At 55.6% G+C, this 15,587-nt stretch overlaps 2 protein-coding genes across 2 annotated transcripts; one reads left to right on the top strand and one right to left on the bottom strand.

The window, feature by feature from the left end:
- Positions 1-119: 119 nt before the first annotated feature.
- EMILIN1 (elastin microfibril interfacer 1) lies at positions 120-7,990 on the bottom strand. The gene is made up of 8 exons (XM_019735307.2): positions 7,360-7,990; positions 6,273-6,398; positions 5,581-5,801; positions 2,515-4,440; positions 2,037-2,153; positions 1,578-1,595; positions 1,283-1,420; positions 120-844 (listed from the first exon to the last, which is right to left on the bottom strand). The coding sequence occupies exons 1-8, from the start codon at positions 7,527-7,529 to the stop codon at positions 507-509; spliced, it is 3,054 nt and encodes a 1,017-aa protein (XP_019590866.2). The 5' UTR covers positions 7,530-7,990; the 3' UTR covers positions 120-506.
- A 5,944-nt stretch (positions 7,991-13,934) lies between these two features.
- On the top strand, positions 13,935-15,439 carry OST4 (oligosaccharyltransferase complex subunit 4, non-catalytic). Its single transcript, XM_019735362.2, has 3 exons — positions 13,935-14,303; positions 14,427-14,565; positions 15,202-15,439. Exon 2 carries the CDS (start codon positions 14,428-14,430, stop codon positions 14,539-14,541), a length of 114 nt encoding a protein of 37 aa, XP_019590921.1. The 5' UTR covers positions 13,935-14,303; position 14,427; the 3' UTR covers positions 14,542-14,565; positions 15,202-15,439.
- The last annotated feature ends 148 nt before the right edge of the window (positions 15,440-15,587 follow it).

Genomic DNA, 15,587 nt, shown 5'->3' with positions numbered 1-15,587 from the left:
CTGGCAGAGCCTGCCAGCGCAGAGCGGAGGGGGCGAGCTGGGGTCCGGAACCGGGGCTCCCCCATCCTGTCCCTTGTGTGCTCCTATCTATACCTGAACATATTGAAGCAGACGGGGTGTTTTGTTTTGTTTTTTATAAAAACCAAGTGTCTTTATTCCTGAATAGTTTAGTATGGCGGTGAGGTACTCTCCCGAAACACCCTCGGGAGAGCCCTGAAACCCAGGGAATCAGCCTAGAGGCCAGTTGGGGGAGTAAAGAGGGCCAGGATCGGCTCCTCCACAGTCCGAGTTCTGCAGGGGACAGCGATCAGGCCAAAAGTCTGGACGAGGGGCTCCGGAAACCCCAATCCGACGCACTCCGTTCGTGGGGAGGAGGCTGCTCCGGGCGCCAGTGCCGCGGCGGGTTCCGAGACGGCGACTCGCCCGGGGCTGGGGTGCCCGGGACCGCCGCCTCCGCTGGCTCTTTGGCCGGCCTAGACTCCGGGCAGGTCGGCCCGGCCCCCAGTCTACTTCTGTTCTAGTTCCAGGTCCCCGTAGAGCAGGGCTCCGCTGAAGATGGTGAGTGGCTCCTCCGAATGCGCCAGCTGCCCCATAACTAGGTCGATGCAGACCGTGTCCCCGGCCTGCAGCGGCAGGATGAGGCTGAAGACGCCCAGGGCGCCGGGGCTGGGCTGGCTCTCAGCCACAGGCTTATTCTCCAGGCCCTCAGGCTCGTAGCCACCGGAGTCTATGCGGGCGACGCCCAGGTTGGAGCGGGACAGCACAGCCTCCACTTTCTCGTGCCGGTGCCCAGTAAGCACTGCGCTCAGCAAGTAGCGGCCGGGCAGTGGCGCTGTGAACACACCTGGGGACAAGGATGACAGTCAGGAGGACAGACAGGTGGTAGGGCCCCTGAAGGCTTCCCGACCCAGAACTCTTGGACTAGGGAGGGACCTGCTGGGTCTTTTCATCTCTCTTTCACCAGAATGTAAGCTCCTCGAGGGCAGGGGATTTCGTGTTTTGTTCATCACGGCATCCCCAGCACTCACAATAGTGGCCTGGGCAAGAGCCACCCCCAGTAAAGAGCTGTTGAACCAATGGCTCCTCCCCTCCCCACCCCAGTGCTCGGCCCAAGCTGTGGTGAGAACGAATAAATGAAGGAAAGAATAGGCTCTCCCCAAACCAGAGCATGAAGAGATTCACCTCGTCTGAAGGGGCAAGAATGAGAGCATGTCACCACATGGCCTCCCTGCCGCTCCTCCTGGTTCCCCGCAGTGCCCAGCCAGCCTACTCCCAGGCTTACCCGTCTCTGGATCGTAGTAGTTCCCATCGTTGAGCAGGACTCTGTCAAAGGGCACTGTGCCTGGTTCAGACCTGGGCAAACTCAGGGCAGCTGAAAAAGCCACCCGCGGCACAGCGGCTGCCGGTGCCCCCTCCACTCCTGGGTGAGGGTAGGGTGGGTGTCAGAGTGGATGCTCAGTGCAGAGCTGCCTAGCCCCCTTCTCCTCCTGGGTTTCTACCCTCAAGACCGCCGGAGGCCTTCTATCCTCCAACCCCTAGTTCAGTTCCCCTCCCCCCAGCATCACATGAGAACTTACCCTGTTCACCTTGGGGACCTGTGGGAAGAGGAAAGGGAGCAGTGAGAAGAGAAGTAAAGCAGCTCTCACTACATCACTTGGCAAACAGCTGCTGAGTCTGCCCTGCTGTGCTAGGTGCTATGCAGACTTCAAAGCAGGAAAGGGGTACTAAAAAAAGGAGGGATAGGTCTACTCTGTTCAACTGTTAGGCCATAACTCTTTAGCCCCTAGCTTTTCACATGCAACACAGGCCTTGTAGGCTTAACCTTGGTCTTCAGTACAGCAGTGAGGCCGCCATATCCAATTAGCCAACACAGCTCCTAGTCATTTTCCTAGTCACTACCAGCAATCTAGAACTCCCAATTCTTTGCCCCTTCCCCCCTTCCCTGTCAAGTTCAGAGTAGAATGTCAATCCTGGGGCTACCCAAAGGGGGGTGGGAGGTGGTAACCCGGCTGCAGCAAGAATCTCAGCCCACATACCTGGTGGTCCGATGGGCCCCTTTTGTCCATCGTTGCCGGGAAGTCCTGGAGGTCCAGCAGGGCCTGGGGGTCCCTGTACTCCAGGAGGCCCTGGGGGCCCAGCCTCACCTGCAGGCCCTACAATGACAAACACAAATTGAAGGAGAGCCACATGAGGAATTCCCAAAGGACAAAGAGGGTTGTGGCTCCATGGACAAGTTGATGGGACACCCTCGCTGCCCATGCTGGATACCTGGCTGGCAGAACAGCACCCCACCTCCACCCACAGGCCTGTCCGAGCTGCCAGGGGAGGGCCCGGAGCTGGGACCTTGGAAGATCTCTTGTGGATAAACCAACCCTGGGACAGAGTTGGGTCTGCGATTTTTGCTGGGCAGAGCAAGGAGAAAGTGGATGAGGTGAAGACTGGGCTGTTGTGGGGGCTGGGGAAGGACTTGAAAGGGATACCCCCACCACCCCGGGTCTTCTCTTGCCCCCTCACCAGTGAGGTCCTTCAGGCTGAGCTGGTGAAGTCGGTCCTCCAGGAGCAGCAGGGAGGTGTTTAGGGCACTGAGCCGCTTGCCCAGGCCCGCCTGCCCCCCCAGCAGCTTCTCCAGCAGCGCTGCCTGTGTCTGGCTGGTGCTGTTGGTTTCCCGTAGCCCGGCCCAGAGCCCAGCCACGTGTCTGGAAAGGCCTTCGCGTAGACCCTGCAGTCCGCCAGCCACTGTGTCCAACCGCTCACAGACTCCCTCCAGACGGCCCAATCGCCCCTCTAGGCTGGGGCACTGGCCAGCCTGTGCCTGTCCCTCTTCCAGGCCTCGGAAGCGCTCCTCACTCTCCGTAACATGCTCTGTGGCCTCCTGCTGCAGCCTGTTAATCTCAGAGATGATACGGTCTTTGGTGGCTCCCAGGTCAGCCAGATCAGCTCCCTGGCCCTCCACGGTGGTCTGGAGCTCATGCAATGAGTCATTGAGGGAGCTGAAGGTGAGAATAACCTCAGAGAGCTCTCCTTGCAGGGCCTGTAGGGCTGAGCCTGAGTTGCCCCCAAACACACTGAAGCCATCCAGAGGCCCACGGCTTGGCCCCCCAACACCCGGGCCAGCCCCAGGGCCCCGTGGGGGTAGTAGGGGGCAAGAGCAGCGCTCCACACCATCCCGAAGACGGCCCAGTTCCTCTTGGACACCACCGCAGGCCCCACAGCCCTCATCCCCACGGGCCTGCAGCAGACCCTCCAGCTGGCCCAGCCGTGCAGCCGTGAGATTCAGTTGAAGTGTGAACTCTGCAGCTATCTCCTCCTGCGCATCGACACGACCCTGGAGCTGGCCTATGACCCCTTGTAGGCCCTCCAGTGCAGCCTGCCGGGCCTCCCCAGCTGCTCCCACCTTGTGCAGGCCCGAGCCCACCAGCCGCAGCTGCGTCTCACTGTCCAGCACCCTGCGCTCCAAGTCACTGAGGATCTTGCTGACCTGGGAGTCCTGCTCCCCTGGAGCCCCAGAGCAGAGCTGCCCACATGCATGCACAGCCCCTGCCAGCTGCTCTTCCAGCAGGTCTAGCCGCCCACCCAGCTCCCCACTCACATTGGCCAGGAGCCCCTCCAGCTTCTCTAGCCGGCCCCGGGCAGCAGGCAGCCAATGGCCCAGTCCCCCAGGATGGCCAGGCCAGCCCTCTTCCTGCTCCTCTGAAGGACCCAGGGTGGAGTTGAATCTGTCCTCTAGGCGAGAAAGGCGGGATGCTAAGCTGATGTAGCCTGGGGGGTGACCCCCCTGCCCTGCTGCTCCTTCCAGCTCGGTGCCTCGACGCCCGCTCAACACTGTCACCGAGCCAGCCACGACCTCTAGCCTCCGCTCCAGCTCTGCCAGTCGGCGGCCCAGCTCTGGTGGGCAGCATTCCTGAGGTGGCCTGCGGCCCAGGATCTGCCCTGTGAGCTGCCGCTGCCCCTCCTCCACAGAGGCCAATAGCTTCTCCAGTGCTCGAAGCCGCTCCCTGTCCTCTTGCTGCTGCCGGCGGAAGCCATCCAGCCCCGTCAAGCACACAGAGCAGGACTCCTGCAGCCGCTGCTCCAGCTCCTGTAGCAGCTCCTCGCTGTGGCCAGGAGTTGGTGGGACTGGGTCCAGGGCCCTGCCGCCACTGCTACCACCACCATTGTGATGGTTGTTGAGATGGCCCAGCTCCTGGTCATGGGTGGAGACGCGATTGTCTAGGAGCTGCAGCTGCTGCTGGATCTCATGGAGCGTTTCGTGGACCCCAGGGCGAGCAGCTGCATCTGCTGGCTGCTGCCTCCCATTAAAGGCCGTCTCCACAGCCCGCTGCACATCTTCAGCCAGGCGTCCACTCAGTCCTTGCAGGACACCGCGAAGGCCCTGCAGTTCCTTTGTCAGGCTCTGTACCTGCTCCTCCAGCTGCTGCACCTTCTCTGACTCCCCAGGACCTGGCAGAGAAGGGAAGGCATAAGGCTGGACCTCAGAGCTCAGTGCCTACCTCCTAGGTCCAGCTCCCCAGTTCCAACAGGAGGTCAGAGGTCCTAGCTGATTTGGCCACCCCTTTCCTGGGTGATTTGGGCAAGAAAAGATGGAAGGAAAGTCCCATTCACTAAATGCGTCTAGGACAAACCTTTCCCCCTTACAACTCCATTGGGCAGCTGTCATCAACTCTTCCCATTTTGCAGATTGAGAAATCAAGGACCAGAGAGACTAAGTAATTGGGTTGTGGATTACAAGTGTAATACATGGCAGGGCCAAGTTTCAAACCCAAGTCATCCACTGGACCACCGAGCCCATGTCCTTCCCACTGTCCAGAGGGCCTCTTTACTCTATGGAAACTGTGTCCTCATCTGTGAAATAGGTATGACACTAGGTTGCTCCCTCAGAACAAATGAAATGGGAACGTGGGGAAGGCAGTGTGGACTGCATGACAGTGGCTATTCCTGGACAGCACCTCTCTGCAACACCACTGAACAAACAAGGTTCCGTGGCAAGCCTGCGGGGACTCTGGCTGGATGCGGAGAGAGTTGGCCAGAAGTTCCTGTTTCTATAATTACATCATGGTTATCTCTCTGGCAGGCAAACACAGCACATCCGCAGAGCCCAGCACACACATGGGAAGGCAACAGGAACTGCTGCATTCTGGGACCTGCCGTCTCCAGAGGCCACCAAGAGGCCTGGGACCTGTAGTCGGTTGCAGTGCATGCTAGGACTTGTAGTCTCAACTGTCTACCCCTTTGGGCCAAGCTTCTCGAAGGAATTCCCCCTTCCTCCCGCAGCTGTTCCCAACTAGGAAGTATGTTGGCCACATGTGGGCGTGCGTGAGCACATTAACTTTCTCTGCCTTTTTCTCTTGGTCTCTTCATCTGTTACACACACACACACAAACACACACGCGCACACGCGCACGCACGCACGCACGCACACGTGCACGCATGTATGCACAGACAGAGAATCTCAGGGATCTCATTAACTGCCTTCTGCCCCTGCTTTTCTGACTTGGAGCATGGGGTTTTCCCTCAACATCCTGACCTCATTTTCCACCCAATCCCATCTCCCACTTCTCTCCCCAGGGCTCCCATACTCACCTTCCCCCCCTAGTCCACTCAGGTGGCTGCCCGCACTGGAACCTGAGAGGTTGGGGCGGCCGGGCCGGGGCCGGGGGCGTGGTGTGGTGGGTGCAGGACCCAGCGCTGGGGCAGGACTCTCGGCACAGGCATCACCCCCGTATCCCTGACAGCACCTCCACTCCATATCCGTCACTGTTTTGTAGGCCACGCGGTAGCGAGGGCGGAGGAAGCTGCGGTACCTGGGAGAGGTAGAGGGAGGGCTCTTTACTCTTCCCTGTACGGTCAGTGACCCTGGCCCCTGTCCTCAGATATGGGCAGCTGCTGGTGGGCAAGACCTGTCCCGCAGGCTGGGCCGCCCTTACTGTCCAGCATGTGGCCTGGCTCCATTGACAGCTGTCAGCTTGCTGGGCAAGGGCCAAATCCCTATTCTTTCTCCCCTTGTCCTGTGCTGGAACCTTGAACTCCTCTCCTTGAGCATGACCCAGCACAGAGACGGCATTCGGGGGCTGGCAGGGTAGTCAGGGTAAGTGTGCCCTCAATATCCCACCAAAATGTTGCCTCGGCATCTTCTCAAAATGGCTCTGACTGGAACCCCTGGTCCTGCCCCTTGCCACAATTACCTGCTTTGTACAAATTCCCTGAGATGGCTGGTCGCCTTCCGTCCTAGCCCAGCCCCCTCCAACTACCCATTCCCCAGCGCCGAGGCTCACATCGTGCTGCGGTGACACTGGGGCTGGCCCCAGCCACAGGCCGGGATCTCGCGCTTGATGAAGGTCTCCACTCCATCCTCAAGGACACAGCTCACTGTCCGAGTCACCACGTAGGCACACCAGTTCCTGCAGGCACAACCTCACCTGGGCCCGAGGGCCAGAGACACACGCCCCAGAGCAGGGCACTGAGGCTACCAGAAGGGCTGAGGGAGGGTCAAAAGATGAAGGGCCCCTGGGGACCAGTGGGAGCCAGGGCATTGGCCAGGGCAGCTCCCCCCACGCCTTCCTGTACGGACGGAGTCAATAAAGACTTTTCAAGACAGGAGAAGAGGCACAGAATGGAAAACCACAACTACAAAAAGTTGATCCATGGCTGGGGAGGGGGTCCTGGGGAGGCTCTGAATTCACACATTCATTCGTTTCACTGTCTGAATCCCCAGCTTGGCGTGGCCTGTATGAGCTGGCTGGCGGGGGCCCTCTGGTGATTCTTTGGATGCTGGCTTCCACCCGCCCCTCAGGGGAGAGGACTGGGCAGGCAGGGGTCCAGCTCAGGGTTAAGCAGAGAATAAGCCATTGATGAGCCCTGTCCCCCATGGGGTTTGCAGTTCTACACTCTTGGCCCCATTCATGCTGGCCTCTGATCTGTGTCCGGCTGGAGACCCGAAGGGAGCAGAGCAGGAGTGGTGTTAAAATCATGGATTACTAGATGGGCCGAGGAAGCCCTACACAGGAATAAAAGGTCTGCCCGAGGATCCCAGGCTGGCACACAGCTGGCCGGAAGGCCTGGCCCATGCCCCTCAGGGTAGTTTCCCTGGGCACCTAACTGTACGTCCCATGGGGAGGACGTGGGAGCCGATCCTATGAGGTTTGATGGGGGACCCATCTATGCAGGGGGGCCCTGGAAACACCCGGCAGGAAGGTGGGCGTGTGAGGAGCCATCTGATGGATGGGTTTCCTCTCCCGTTCTTCCCTGCATTGGCGATACAGCCCAGGAAAGAGTAGCCAAAGTGGGGCAGAGCCAGGATACCCACCTTCTGACCCACCCTCCCACCTACCTCCAGCCTAGGGCTGGGACCCAGATTCTTACCTGTGGCGGCTGGCAGGCCGGGGGGCACTCTGGGCCTGGGGCCCACCAGGGCTGAGGGCCCCGCCGTTCCCCATGTAGAGGCTGTAACCACGAGGAGGGTAGCTAGCTGCCGCCACAGCTGTGGTCAGCAGGCAGCAGAGATAGCAGCTCCAGAGGTTCCTGGGGGCCATGGTGGGGGTGCTCCGCTGTGGCCCTCAGAGGCACATCCCGCCTGACCACTGGCGCCTCTGCTTGGAGTGGGGATGCCCGCTGCTCCAAGTTGGGTCCTGTCCCCTGCTTCCTGCTGGCAGCCCCCAGCCACTCGCCTCCTCCTTGGCCTCCTGGCCTGACCTCTCCCCCCTCCTCTTTCCTCCTCAGGCTCCCGTCTGTTCTTCCCTTCGTTCCTTCCGCTCTCCTCTTCTCCACCTCTGAGGGGAGTTTGTTCTCAGTGCCCCCGGCCTCCTGTGCCTGGTCCCTGCCCCTCTCAGATGCTGCTTCCTGGGCCTCCGCCCCCTTGCCCCAGCTGGCCCTCCTCTGGTCCCCTATCTGTTTTCCCCAATGACTGGCTCCTGGGGGTGACAGGACTTTACCCCTGTGGCTGTCCAGAGGCGCTAGAGTGGCTGTGTGGGGCGGGCCCTGGCCTCCCGCCTCTCTCTCTTGCTTACTCCCCTCCCTTCCCCCCTGTCTGGCTGGCGGTCCAGCCTCCCCCTTCCTCCCCCCACCTCTCCAACCATCGTGCGCCACATCTGCTTCTTGTTAACTCCGGGAAAAAGAGGGGAAAAAAAAAAGGAAAAACAGAGAAATGTGGAGTTGCCGCCGGGCTTGGGGCCAGCCTCTCAGACGGGCCACATGGAGCAGAGCCGGGGCCAGGGCTGGGGAGGAGGCCCAGGGCTGGCTGATTAGACGGGGAACCGGGGAACGGGAGCTGGAGCCACAGCTCTCCTGGGGCTAGGGCAGGCCTCCCCCGGGATAGAAGACCTGAGAGAGGGGCCTGGAGGGGACAGGAGGAGGGAGGACTGTAATAGGAGAACGGGCTTGGAGGGCTCAGCAGGACATCACTCACCAACCAGTCCAGCTCTCTCCTTTTTATAGATATGAAAATTGAGGCCCAGAGAAGGAGAGTAACTTGTTCAAGGTAACACAGCAGATCAACAGCAGGGCTGAGACTAGAATCTAAATACCTAGGTCATGACTTGGGAGAAAGAAGGCGGATAGGAGAGAGGGCTACTGGGTCAAGTAGAAGGCAAAGGACTCCACTGAGGCAGGCAGGAAATTCAGAGACGCCAGAAAAGGAGGAAAGGAATCTGGAGAGGGGGGAGCAGAGGAGGGAGCCTCTTAAAAGGCCAAAAGAATATGGGTCCCAGGCTTGTCTTAGTGAGTGTCAGGCCTTAAGTTGGGGAGGGGAGGGAGGTATCTATATAGAAAATAGGGGCCTATCTATATAGAAAAGGAAGTCACTCCCTAGCCTGGAGGCAAGTCTGATAACCTCCGTAGCAGGCAAGGATCTCAGTCAGACTCAACCATCAGCCTGACCCTACAGCTCTTCCTGAGATGTCTGAATCTGTCAGCTGCCCCCTCTTCACCACCTGGCCCTCAGCATTGTGTTCTGGACCAGGTCTCTGTGTGGTGAGATGCCTGCTTGTGAGAATGAAGTGGAAGTACTAGCTGAGAGCGCTGTGCGCCAAGCACTATGGAGGCGCCCAGGTAGCACAGGCAACTGTAAGACTCAGTGAGGAGCAGCTGGGGCTGCTGGAGAATGGGACACAATGTCCAGAACAGAAAACGAACACAAAGCAGGATAGACAGAGTGCCAAGGGGGCCAGACAAATGGATGAGGTGTGTTCTGGGTAAGAGAAGGAGAAAGACAGCTGGCTGCTGGGGGAGTGAGAGAAAAGCTGTTGGAAAAGGTACAACCTGAATGGCGTTGGGGGTAAAAATTGAAGAATAGAGACAGTGAGGGGAAAGGGGTGTAAAAAAAAAAAAAGGAGAGACAGTGAGAGAAATTTCAGGTTGGGGAATGTGGTCTGCCTCAGTTTCCTTTTCCGTAACGTGGGAATAATAATAGAACTGAGGACTTAAAACAACTTTGGTATCATAACTGGTGGCCCCAAATTTGGATTTTTGCAGCTTGAGCTCTGAAGCTGCCCTTTTGGGCTCTGAAACTGCCTGCAGAGCGAGCAGTCCCCCAGTGCTGATTGCGCTGTTTAATAAATTGTACTCCTTGCATCGCTGTTAAATAATGCTCCCTGTACTATTAGGTTGGTGCAAAAGTAATTGCGGTTTTTGCAATTAACCTTTTAAATCGCAATTACTTTTGTACCAACCTAATATAATTGTGTGAGCAAAGACAGTCTTTTTGCTCTACAAGCCTGGACTGAAACTAAGACTTGATAAATGCTTAATCATATATTACCCATTGTTCTCACTTCACAATTCCACTTGCTCAATTACTGAGTCAGTCAACTACAGAAAGTCCAGTTTGCCCCCAACAATCAGAAAACAAATGAGGTAAGTTTATGATCTTGTTTCCCCTAGCAACCCATCTCTTTGATCACATGAGTTCCTTGCAACTTTTGCCTTTATAACCCTGCCCTATCCCCTCCATTTTGGAACGTATTTTCTTTTCATGCCAAGGACTACATTTCCTAGTTTGCAAACCATTACCTGAATAAACTCTTTAAATTTCTTTAGAAAGGTATGTCCAGATTTTTTTACAGTACCCTCCTTCCTAGGTTTTTGAGGATTAAGTTAATACATGTAAAGCATTTAGAATAGTGCCTGGTATGTGGTAAATGCTCAATACACATTAGCTCTTATTTGTGTCAGGAAGAAGTGGCACAAAAAGAGAAGTCGAATGTGGAAAAATTAGGGAGAGGCTCAGATGACTGGTTAAGTGCTTGGGTTACAAGGTTTTGAGTAGAGGGTTAATACACACACAGAAAGAAGACACTGTTGGCAAGAGCAATGGGCACGGTGTTAGGGCACGAGGATGCTAGTAGTTCCAGCACCTCCTCTAAACGTAGTGGTATCACTTTGAGCAAATCCCATGACTCCACTGGGGGTCTGTTGCCTGTTGTCTAAGGTCCCTTCCAAATTCTATATTGCAAAGATGCAGAGCTGGAAGAGAAGGCTGTGACTGCCTGGGTAATGAGGGACCTGATTGAAAGAGATACCAGAGGGGATTCCAGGGTTCTAACGTGGATGGGTAAGTAGAGAAGAGGAGCAAGTTTGGAAGAAAGAAAGATGACCTTAGTTTGGATATACAGGCATATCTTGCTTTATTGTGCTTCACAGATGTTGCCTTTTTTTTACAAATTAAAAATTATATACATTGTTACAAATTTACTTTCTCCATTAGCAAAAAGATGACTACTTGCTTTATTGCGATACTCACTTTATTGTGCAGCCTGGAACTGAACCTGCAGTATCTGAGGTATGCCTGTCCTGAGTTTAAGATAATAACGCATCTCAACGGAAATAAATGTCCAGGAGGTTAGAAATGATTCTGGGAACCATTTGTAGAGCAATAATTGGAAAACATGATAATAGATGCCACCAAATCTTCAATGTCACCCCGAGGTCCTATGGCACAGAACATGATCCTGATGGCTGAAAGCAACGTTGGTGAAAAGACAGGATGGTGAAAGGAAGCACTGGAACCAAGAGATGGATATTTGTGGCTGCCCCTCAGAGGTGTAGAGATCAGCACACAGGCAGATTTGAAGGAAGTGGTCCTAGGAGACCCTGATTTCAAAGTGGCTGTCCGTAGAAGGGTTGTGGCTTTGTCCCGTCTCAGCATGAGTTCTAGGCCCTGGCCCTGGCAGGAAGCCAACCCACTTTCCCTCTTAGTTGCCCTGGCTACTGCTATAGGTTTACTTTCTCTGCTCTTCCCCCTCTTCTCTCCCTTCATGGGGCCTCTGGCAACCTAAAAATTCTTCCCAGCCATCTTGTCACTACCCAGTGTCACCCATTCCTTTGCCTGCCCCCTTAAGTGTAAAAATTGGTTGTGTTTTAAGTGTGTCAAGTCAAAATGTTATCTTTGAAATACAATTGCAGTAGGTTGCATTTCATTTAGTCTTGTAATTAAGAGCCAAGACCTAGAGGCTGACATGTCTGTGAGATCTCAGATAAATCAGTGGCTCTGGGTTCACCGGGGAGAACAATTCCAGGGTTCATTGGGGAGGCCTGAGGTGTTGGGCAAGCAGGCTGCAATGGAGACTAGGTTTAGAGAGAATACAGTGGTGGCTGCAGTGGTGGTACTGGCAGATAGCCACACATTTCCAAAGCAATTGGCAAGAGAATTCCTGAGATCAACATAGGCTAAGTCCTGGGGCACTAAGACGATATCTATTGTATAACCTCTCCAAGACGGGGGATTTCCAAAGTAGTATCAATGGGAAATCTTGGCTATACTAGGCAAACTAACTCATTCAGTCAACCATCACTGGCTGAGCAACGAGCTCATGTCCCAGGGCCAGAACACCCAGGGGCACTAGCAGTAAGGACATTTTATGTCTAATACTGTCAGAGGACTGAATATTGGGAGGGAAAAATGTGAATTGGGCCTTCGGATCATACAAACCCAGATGCGAATTCAAGCTTGTAGGGACTCTCGAGCAAAAGTCCACCCGTCCTCAAATGTATACATTTCCTTTCCCTTTCACCTTTCTGACAGGTACAATACTTTAGGTGTCAACCTCCCTGGACTGAGGGTCCAGTCCCCTTTTTCTAGGTTTTGTTGCTTTTTCACTCCTGAGTCTAACACTAACCTATTTTTTTCCTTGAAAATATCACACTAATCACCAAGAGTAAGCTCCACATACCCGTCCCACTCCAGATCCCCTTCCTCCTCTAATTCCCCTCAGGGTGAGGCTTTGCCTGTGTCATTTCCCACATATTCTTCCACCCAAGCTTTTTTAAATCAAGCTTTATTTATTCTTAGCTGAGTCTAGTTTTGTTCTGGAGACCATTTTTAGTTTCAGTTCCTTCAGGCACTAGGCCAAATGACCCATTCAGGGCTGATAAAGTGTCGCTGACCTAGGCACAGGAAATTCTGGAGAGTGGAGGACATTTCTAGATGGTTCTAAAACAAATCCTTTTCTTCTTGTCCCTGACCAAGGACAACCTACTGACTCCACAATCTGACATGGAGTGTGGAATAGAGGAAAGAGGATAGAGTGACACTGCCTCTAACATGCAGAACCTTGGTCAAATCAATTACCTTCTGGGCCTCAGTTTCCTTCTTTAAAAAATGATCTTGAAGGCACCCTTCAGCTCCGACAATTTAGGACACTTTGTACCTGGCTCAGCTGGTCTTGGGACAGTCTTGGAAATCTGCAGCACCTCATGTCATTTGCAGTCTAGAAAGTCTGCTTTCTAGGGTCTAGTTCTAGAGGTCTAATTCTGTTCCAACAGTAGACCTAAGTGTCTGTTTGGACTTGGATCTGCTCCAAACGTCTAGAAGACATGCAGCAGGATGCGTATAATCCTTTCAGACCTAGGCTCTCATTCTCCCAGAGCAGAGCTGGGAACACACTGTGCACTGAGAGATACATGAGGGAGTACAGGGCTGCGGTTTCACTGTTACGTGGAGGGGACATGGGCTTGGGGTTCCAAATAGGAAACCTCTGGGGAATACTAAGGGTGAGGCCAGGGGAACTACAGACTCCTAAAGGCAGGGAACTACAGACTCCTAAAGGCAGAGACTGAGCTTAGGAGTCACTGGGCTGGAGCATGGAGGACAAACTGCTGATGGTCCCAGGCCAGGGAAGGCCACTCTAGGCTAGGGCACCCTAGCTCACTCTGCACACAGGCAGCCAAGTTGGTCCCCTGACCCAGTTGTTCCAGCCTCATAGAAGCTCCTGTAGTTTTCTTTGGCTCAGAGAAGCAGAGGCGTCCCCTGAGCCCTGGCCCCCCTCTACCGCAAAGCAACTGGCTTCCATTACCCCTGACAGCTCCAGCGCAACAGCCCAACCCAGCCCAGCCCCCGGCCCCAGCCCTGGCTCAGTGCCGTTCCCTTTTATGGTGAAGCTGAGGGAAAGCAAGGAGTGAGGGGGGAGTAGTTTCTGGCTGGGCAGAGGGTTGTAGAGCCCGAGTGCTCTCCCTTCACCAGAGACCCTCGGACATCTATCCACAGTCATCTTTCTTCTTTCTCCTCCAAAACCCATTCTGCTCTGAACCCACGACCCCTCTTGCTTGTTCCAGCCCTTCCTCTCCTCCCCCCTCCTTCATATCCGGGGGGTGATTTCCCACTTGGCCGAAGTCCCACGGTTTGGGTTTAGATTCCGGGAGGGTCCGCCCTATTTCCGACGCCCACCTCCGGGGGTGGGGTGGAGGGAGGGAGCTTGGGTAAGAGAGGCACAGGTCAGATCACAGAAAGGGTCATTCTACTTGGCGTTTGTGGACCAGAAAGGCTGGCGCCAAGGAGAGGAGCACCCGTCGCCCCAGCCCTGTCTCCATTCTGCACCGCCTCTCATCCCTTTCCCCGAAGCCCGGGCCAGAGAGGGGACCCTGTGGGCGGGGCTCAAAGGAAGCACCTGGCTGGGCCGGGCCGGGAAGCGAAGGGTGGGCAGCAGCGCTGGGGACCGAGGCAGGAAGGGGGGAGTCAGAGTCTAGGGTCAGGCCAAGCCTCCTGCTCGTCTCCGCCGTCGCACCCTCACCCTAGTGCACTCCTCGGCTCCGGGAAAGCGGTCACAGCGAAGGTAAACTAACCACGTCCCCCGCCGCGCCAGCTGTGAGCAGCTGCGCTGTGCGGCACGCTCTCCGCAGCCCCGCCCGAGACCCCGCCCCTTGCGAGCGAGCCGCGGGGAGCAGGCGAGACGGCGGGGCTAGAGAGCCTGATCCGGCCAAGCCGCCCAGCCGGAAGTGCCTGGGTTGGGACAGAGCTGGCGCTACAAACTTCCGGTCCAACTCGCCTACCTCGAGCTAGTGCGCAGACCGCGTCGGAGCCGAGCCCAGTTAATCAGGTGAGAGGCACGCAGGCGCGGTCCACGGCCCATCTGGCGGTGGCTGGACCAGGGGAGTGAAGACGGGTCCCAGTCTGGGTGAGGGGTGTGCCGTCCCGAGGCTTAATCCCTCCTTTGCCGCAGGATGATCACAGACGTGCAGCTCGCCATCTTCGCCAACATGCTGGGCGTGTCGCTCTTCCTGCTTGTCGTTCTCTATCACTACGTGGCCGTCAACAATCCCAAGAAGCAGGAATGAAAAGTGGCGCTTTCTCAGCCCCAGGTAACGGTCCGGGGCTGTAGCGCCCAGCCCCCGGAGAGTGGAGTGGCGGGGCCGCGCCAGGGCCTGCAGGCTTCGAAACTTCAAATCAGAAAGTGGCGGGCCAAGCATGATGCAGTCCAGAACGGGGCCCTTTATCCGCACAGAGAAAGGCGTGCCTTCCAGTGCCCAGTCTCTCCCCCTTAACCTGCCCCTGCTAGAATGGGGATGGGTTTCCTAATCCGCCTCAGTCCGCAACTTCATCTGGTCCCCAGATGCCCAGGCTGGGGGTATGGAGGCACTGTCACCGGTGGGAATAAATGCCCTCCACGTATGAGGATTTGGGCTGTTCACACTTTTTCAAAGTTGTTTAGGCTTTATTTACACAGCTTTTTTGTGAGGGATTGTAAAGAAACAATTTTATTTCCATGTTCTGGGGGTAAAGGGCACTGATTTAGGGATCGGCTACTGTAGACCCAAGTCATAGAGAAGGCGAGGGTGGTGGGGAGCGGGGCGGTGAAGGGCTTGGAAACCAACCTTAAGTGTGGGTCAGAAATGGAAAGGGGGAAGAGGCTGGATGGGAGTTGATTCCTGAAGGACTTCCCCCAAAGTAAAGCTGCAGCGTTTTTCTTACCTCAGGTCTTTCCCCCTCTTTTCTAGGGTTCCAGGACATAGTCTGAGGCAAGATGGAGGGTGTGAGGGGCCTTCACACTTCACTTCATCCCTTCTACCCATCACAACATACAAAGCAACTACACCTGGATTTTTTTCAAACAACTTTTATTTCCTCAAAGTCTTCCTTAGCCCTATGGAACAAGAAGCTGCCACTGAGTAGGACCCAGTATAGGGCTGCTTTCTTTTCTACTCCCTCCCCCCCAATATAAAAATATAGATTTTTTTCCTGTGGTCCCAAATCTTGTGCTGTGGAGGGAGGGAAGGGGTGGCACAGCTCTGCTTTGTACTGTTTCAAGGTAATGCTCTGCAATGCCTCAGAACAGTGTGGCTGGCATTCCAAGGAGTTACGGTTGTCACATGGAATCAGCAGC

The sequence above is a fragment of the Rhinolophus sinicus genome, linkage group LG05 (genome assembly GCF_036562045.2).
Source record: "Rhinolophus sinicus isolate RSC01 linkage group LG05, ASM3656204v1, whole genome shotgun sequence".
In the NCBI taxonomy this organism is placed as follows: Eukaryota; Metazoa; Chordata; class Mammalia; order Chiroptera; family Rhinolophidae; genus Rhinolophus; species Rhinolophus sinicus.
This window is presented reverse-complemented; position numbering and strand designations above follow the sequence as displayed.

Coding starts and splice junctions, on each gene's coding strand:
- OST4 (XM_019735362.2), top strand. CDS start 14,428: ATGATCACAGACGTGCAGCTCGCCATCTTCGCCAACATGCTGGGCGTG.
- EMILIN1 (XM_019735307.2), bottom strand. CDS start 7,529: ATGGCCCCCAGGAACCTCTGGAGCTGCTATCTCTGCTGCCTGCTGACC. Junction 4,441..5,580: donor GAGTGGACTAGGGGGGGAAG/GTGAGTATGGGA, acceptor CTTCTCTGCCAG/GTCCTGGGGAGTCAGAGAAG. Junction 2,154..2,514: donor CAGCCTGAAGGACCTCACTG/GTGAGGGGGCAA, acceptor TTGTCATTGTAG/GGCCTGCAGGTGAGGCTGGG.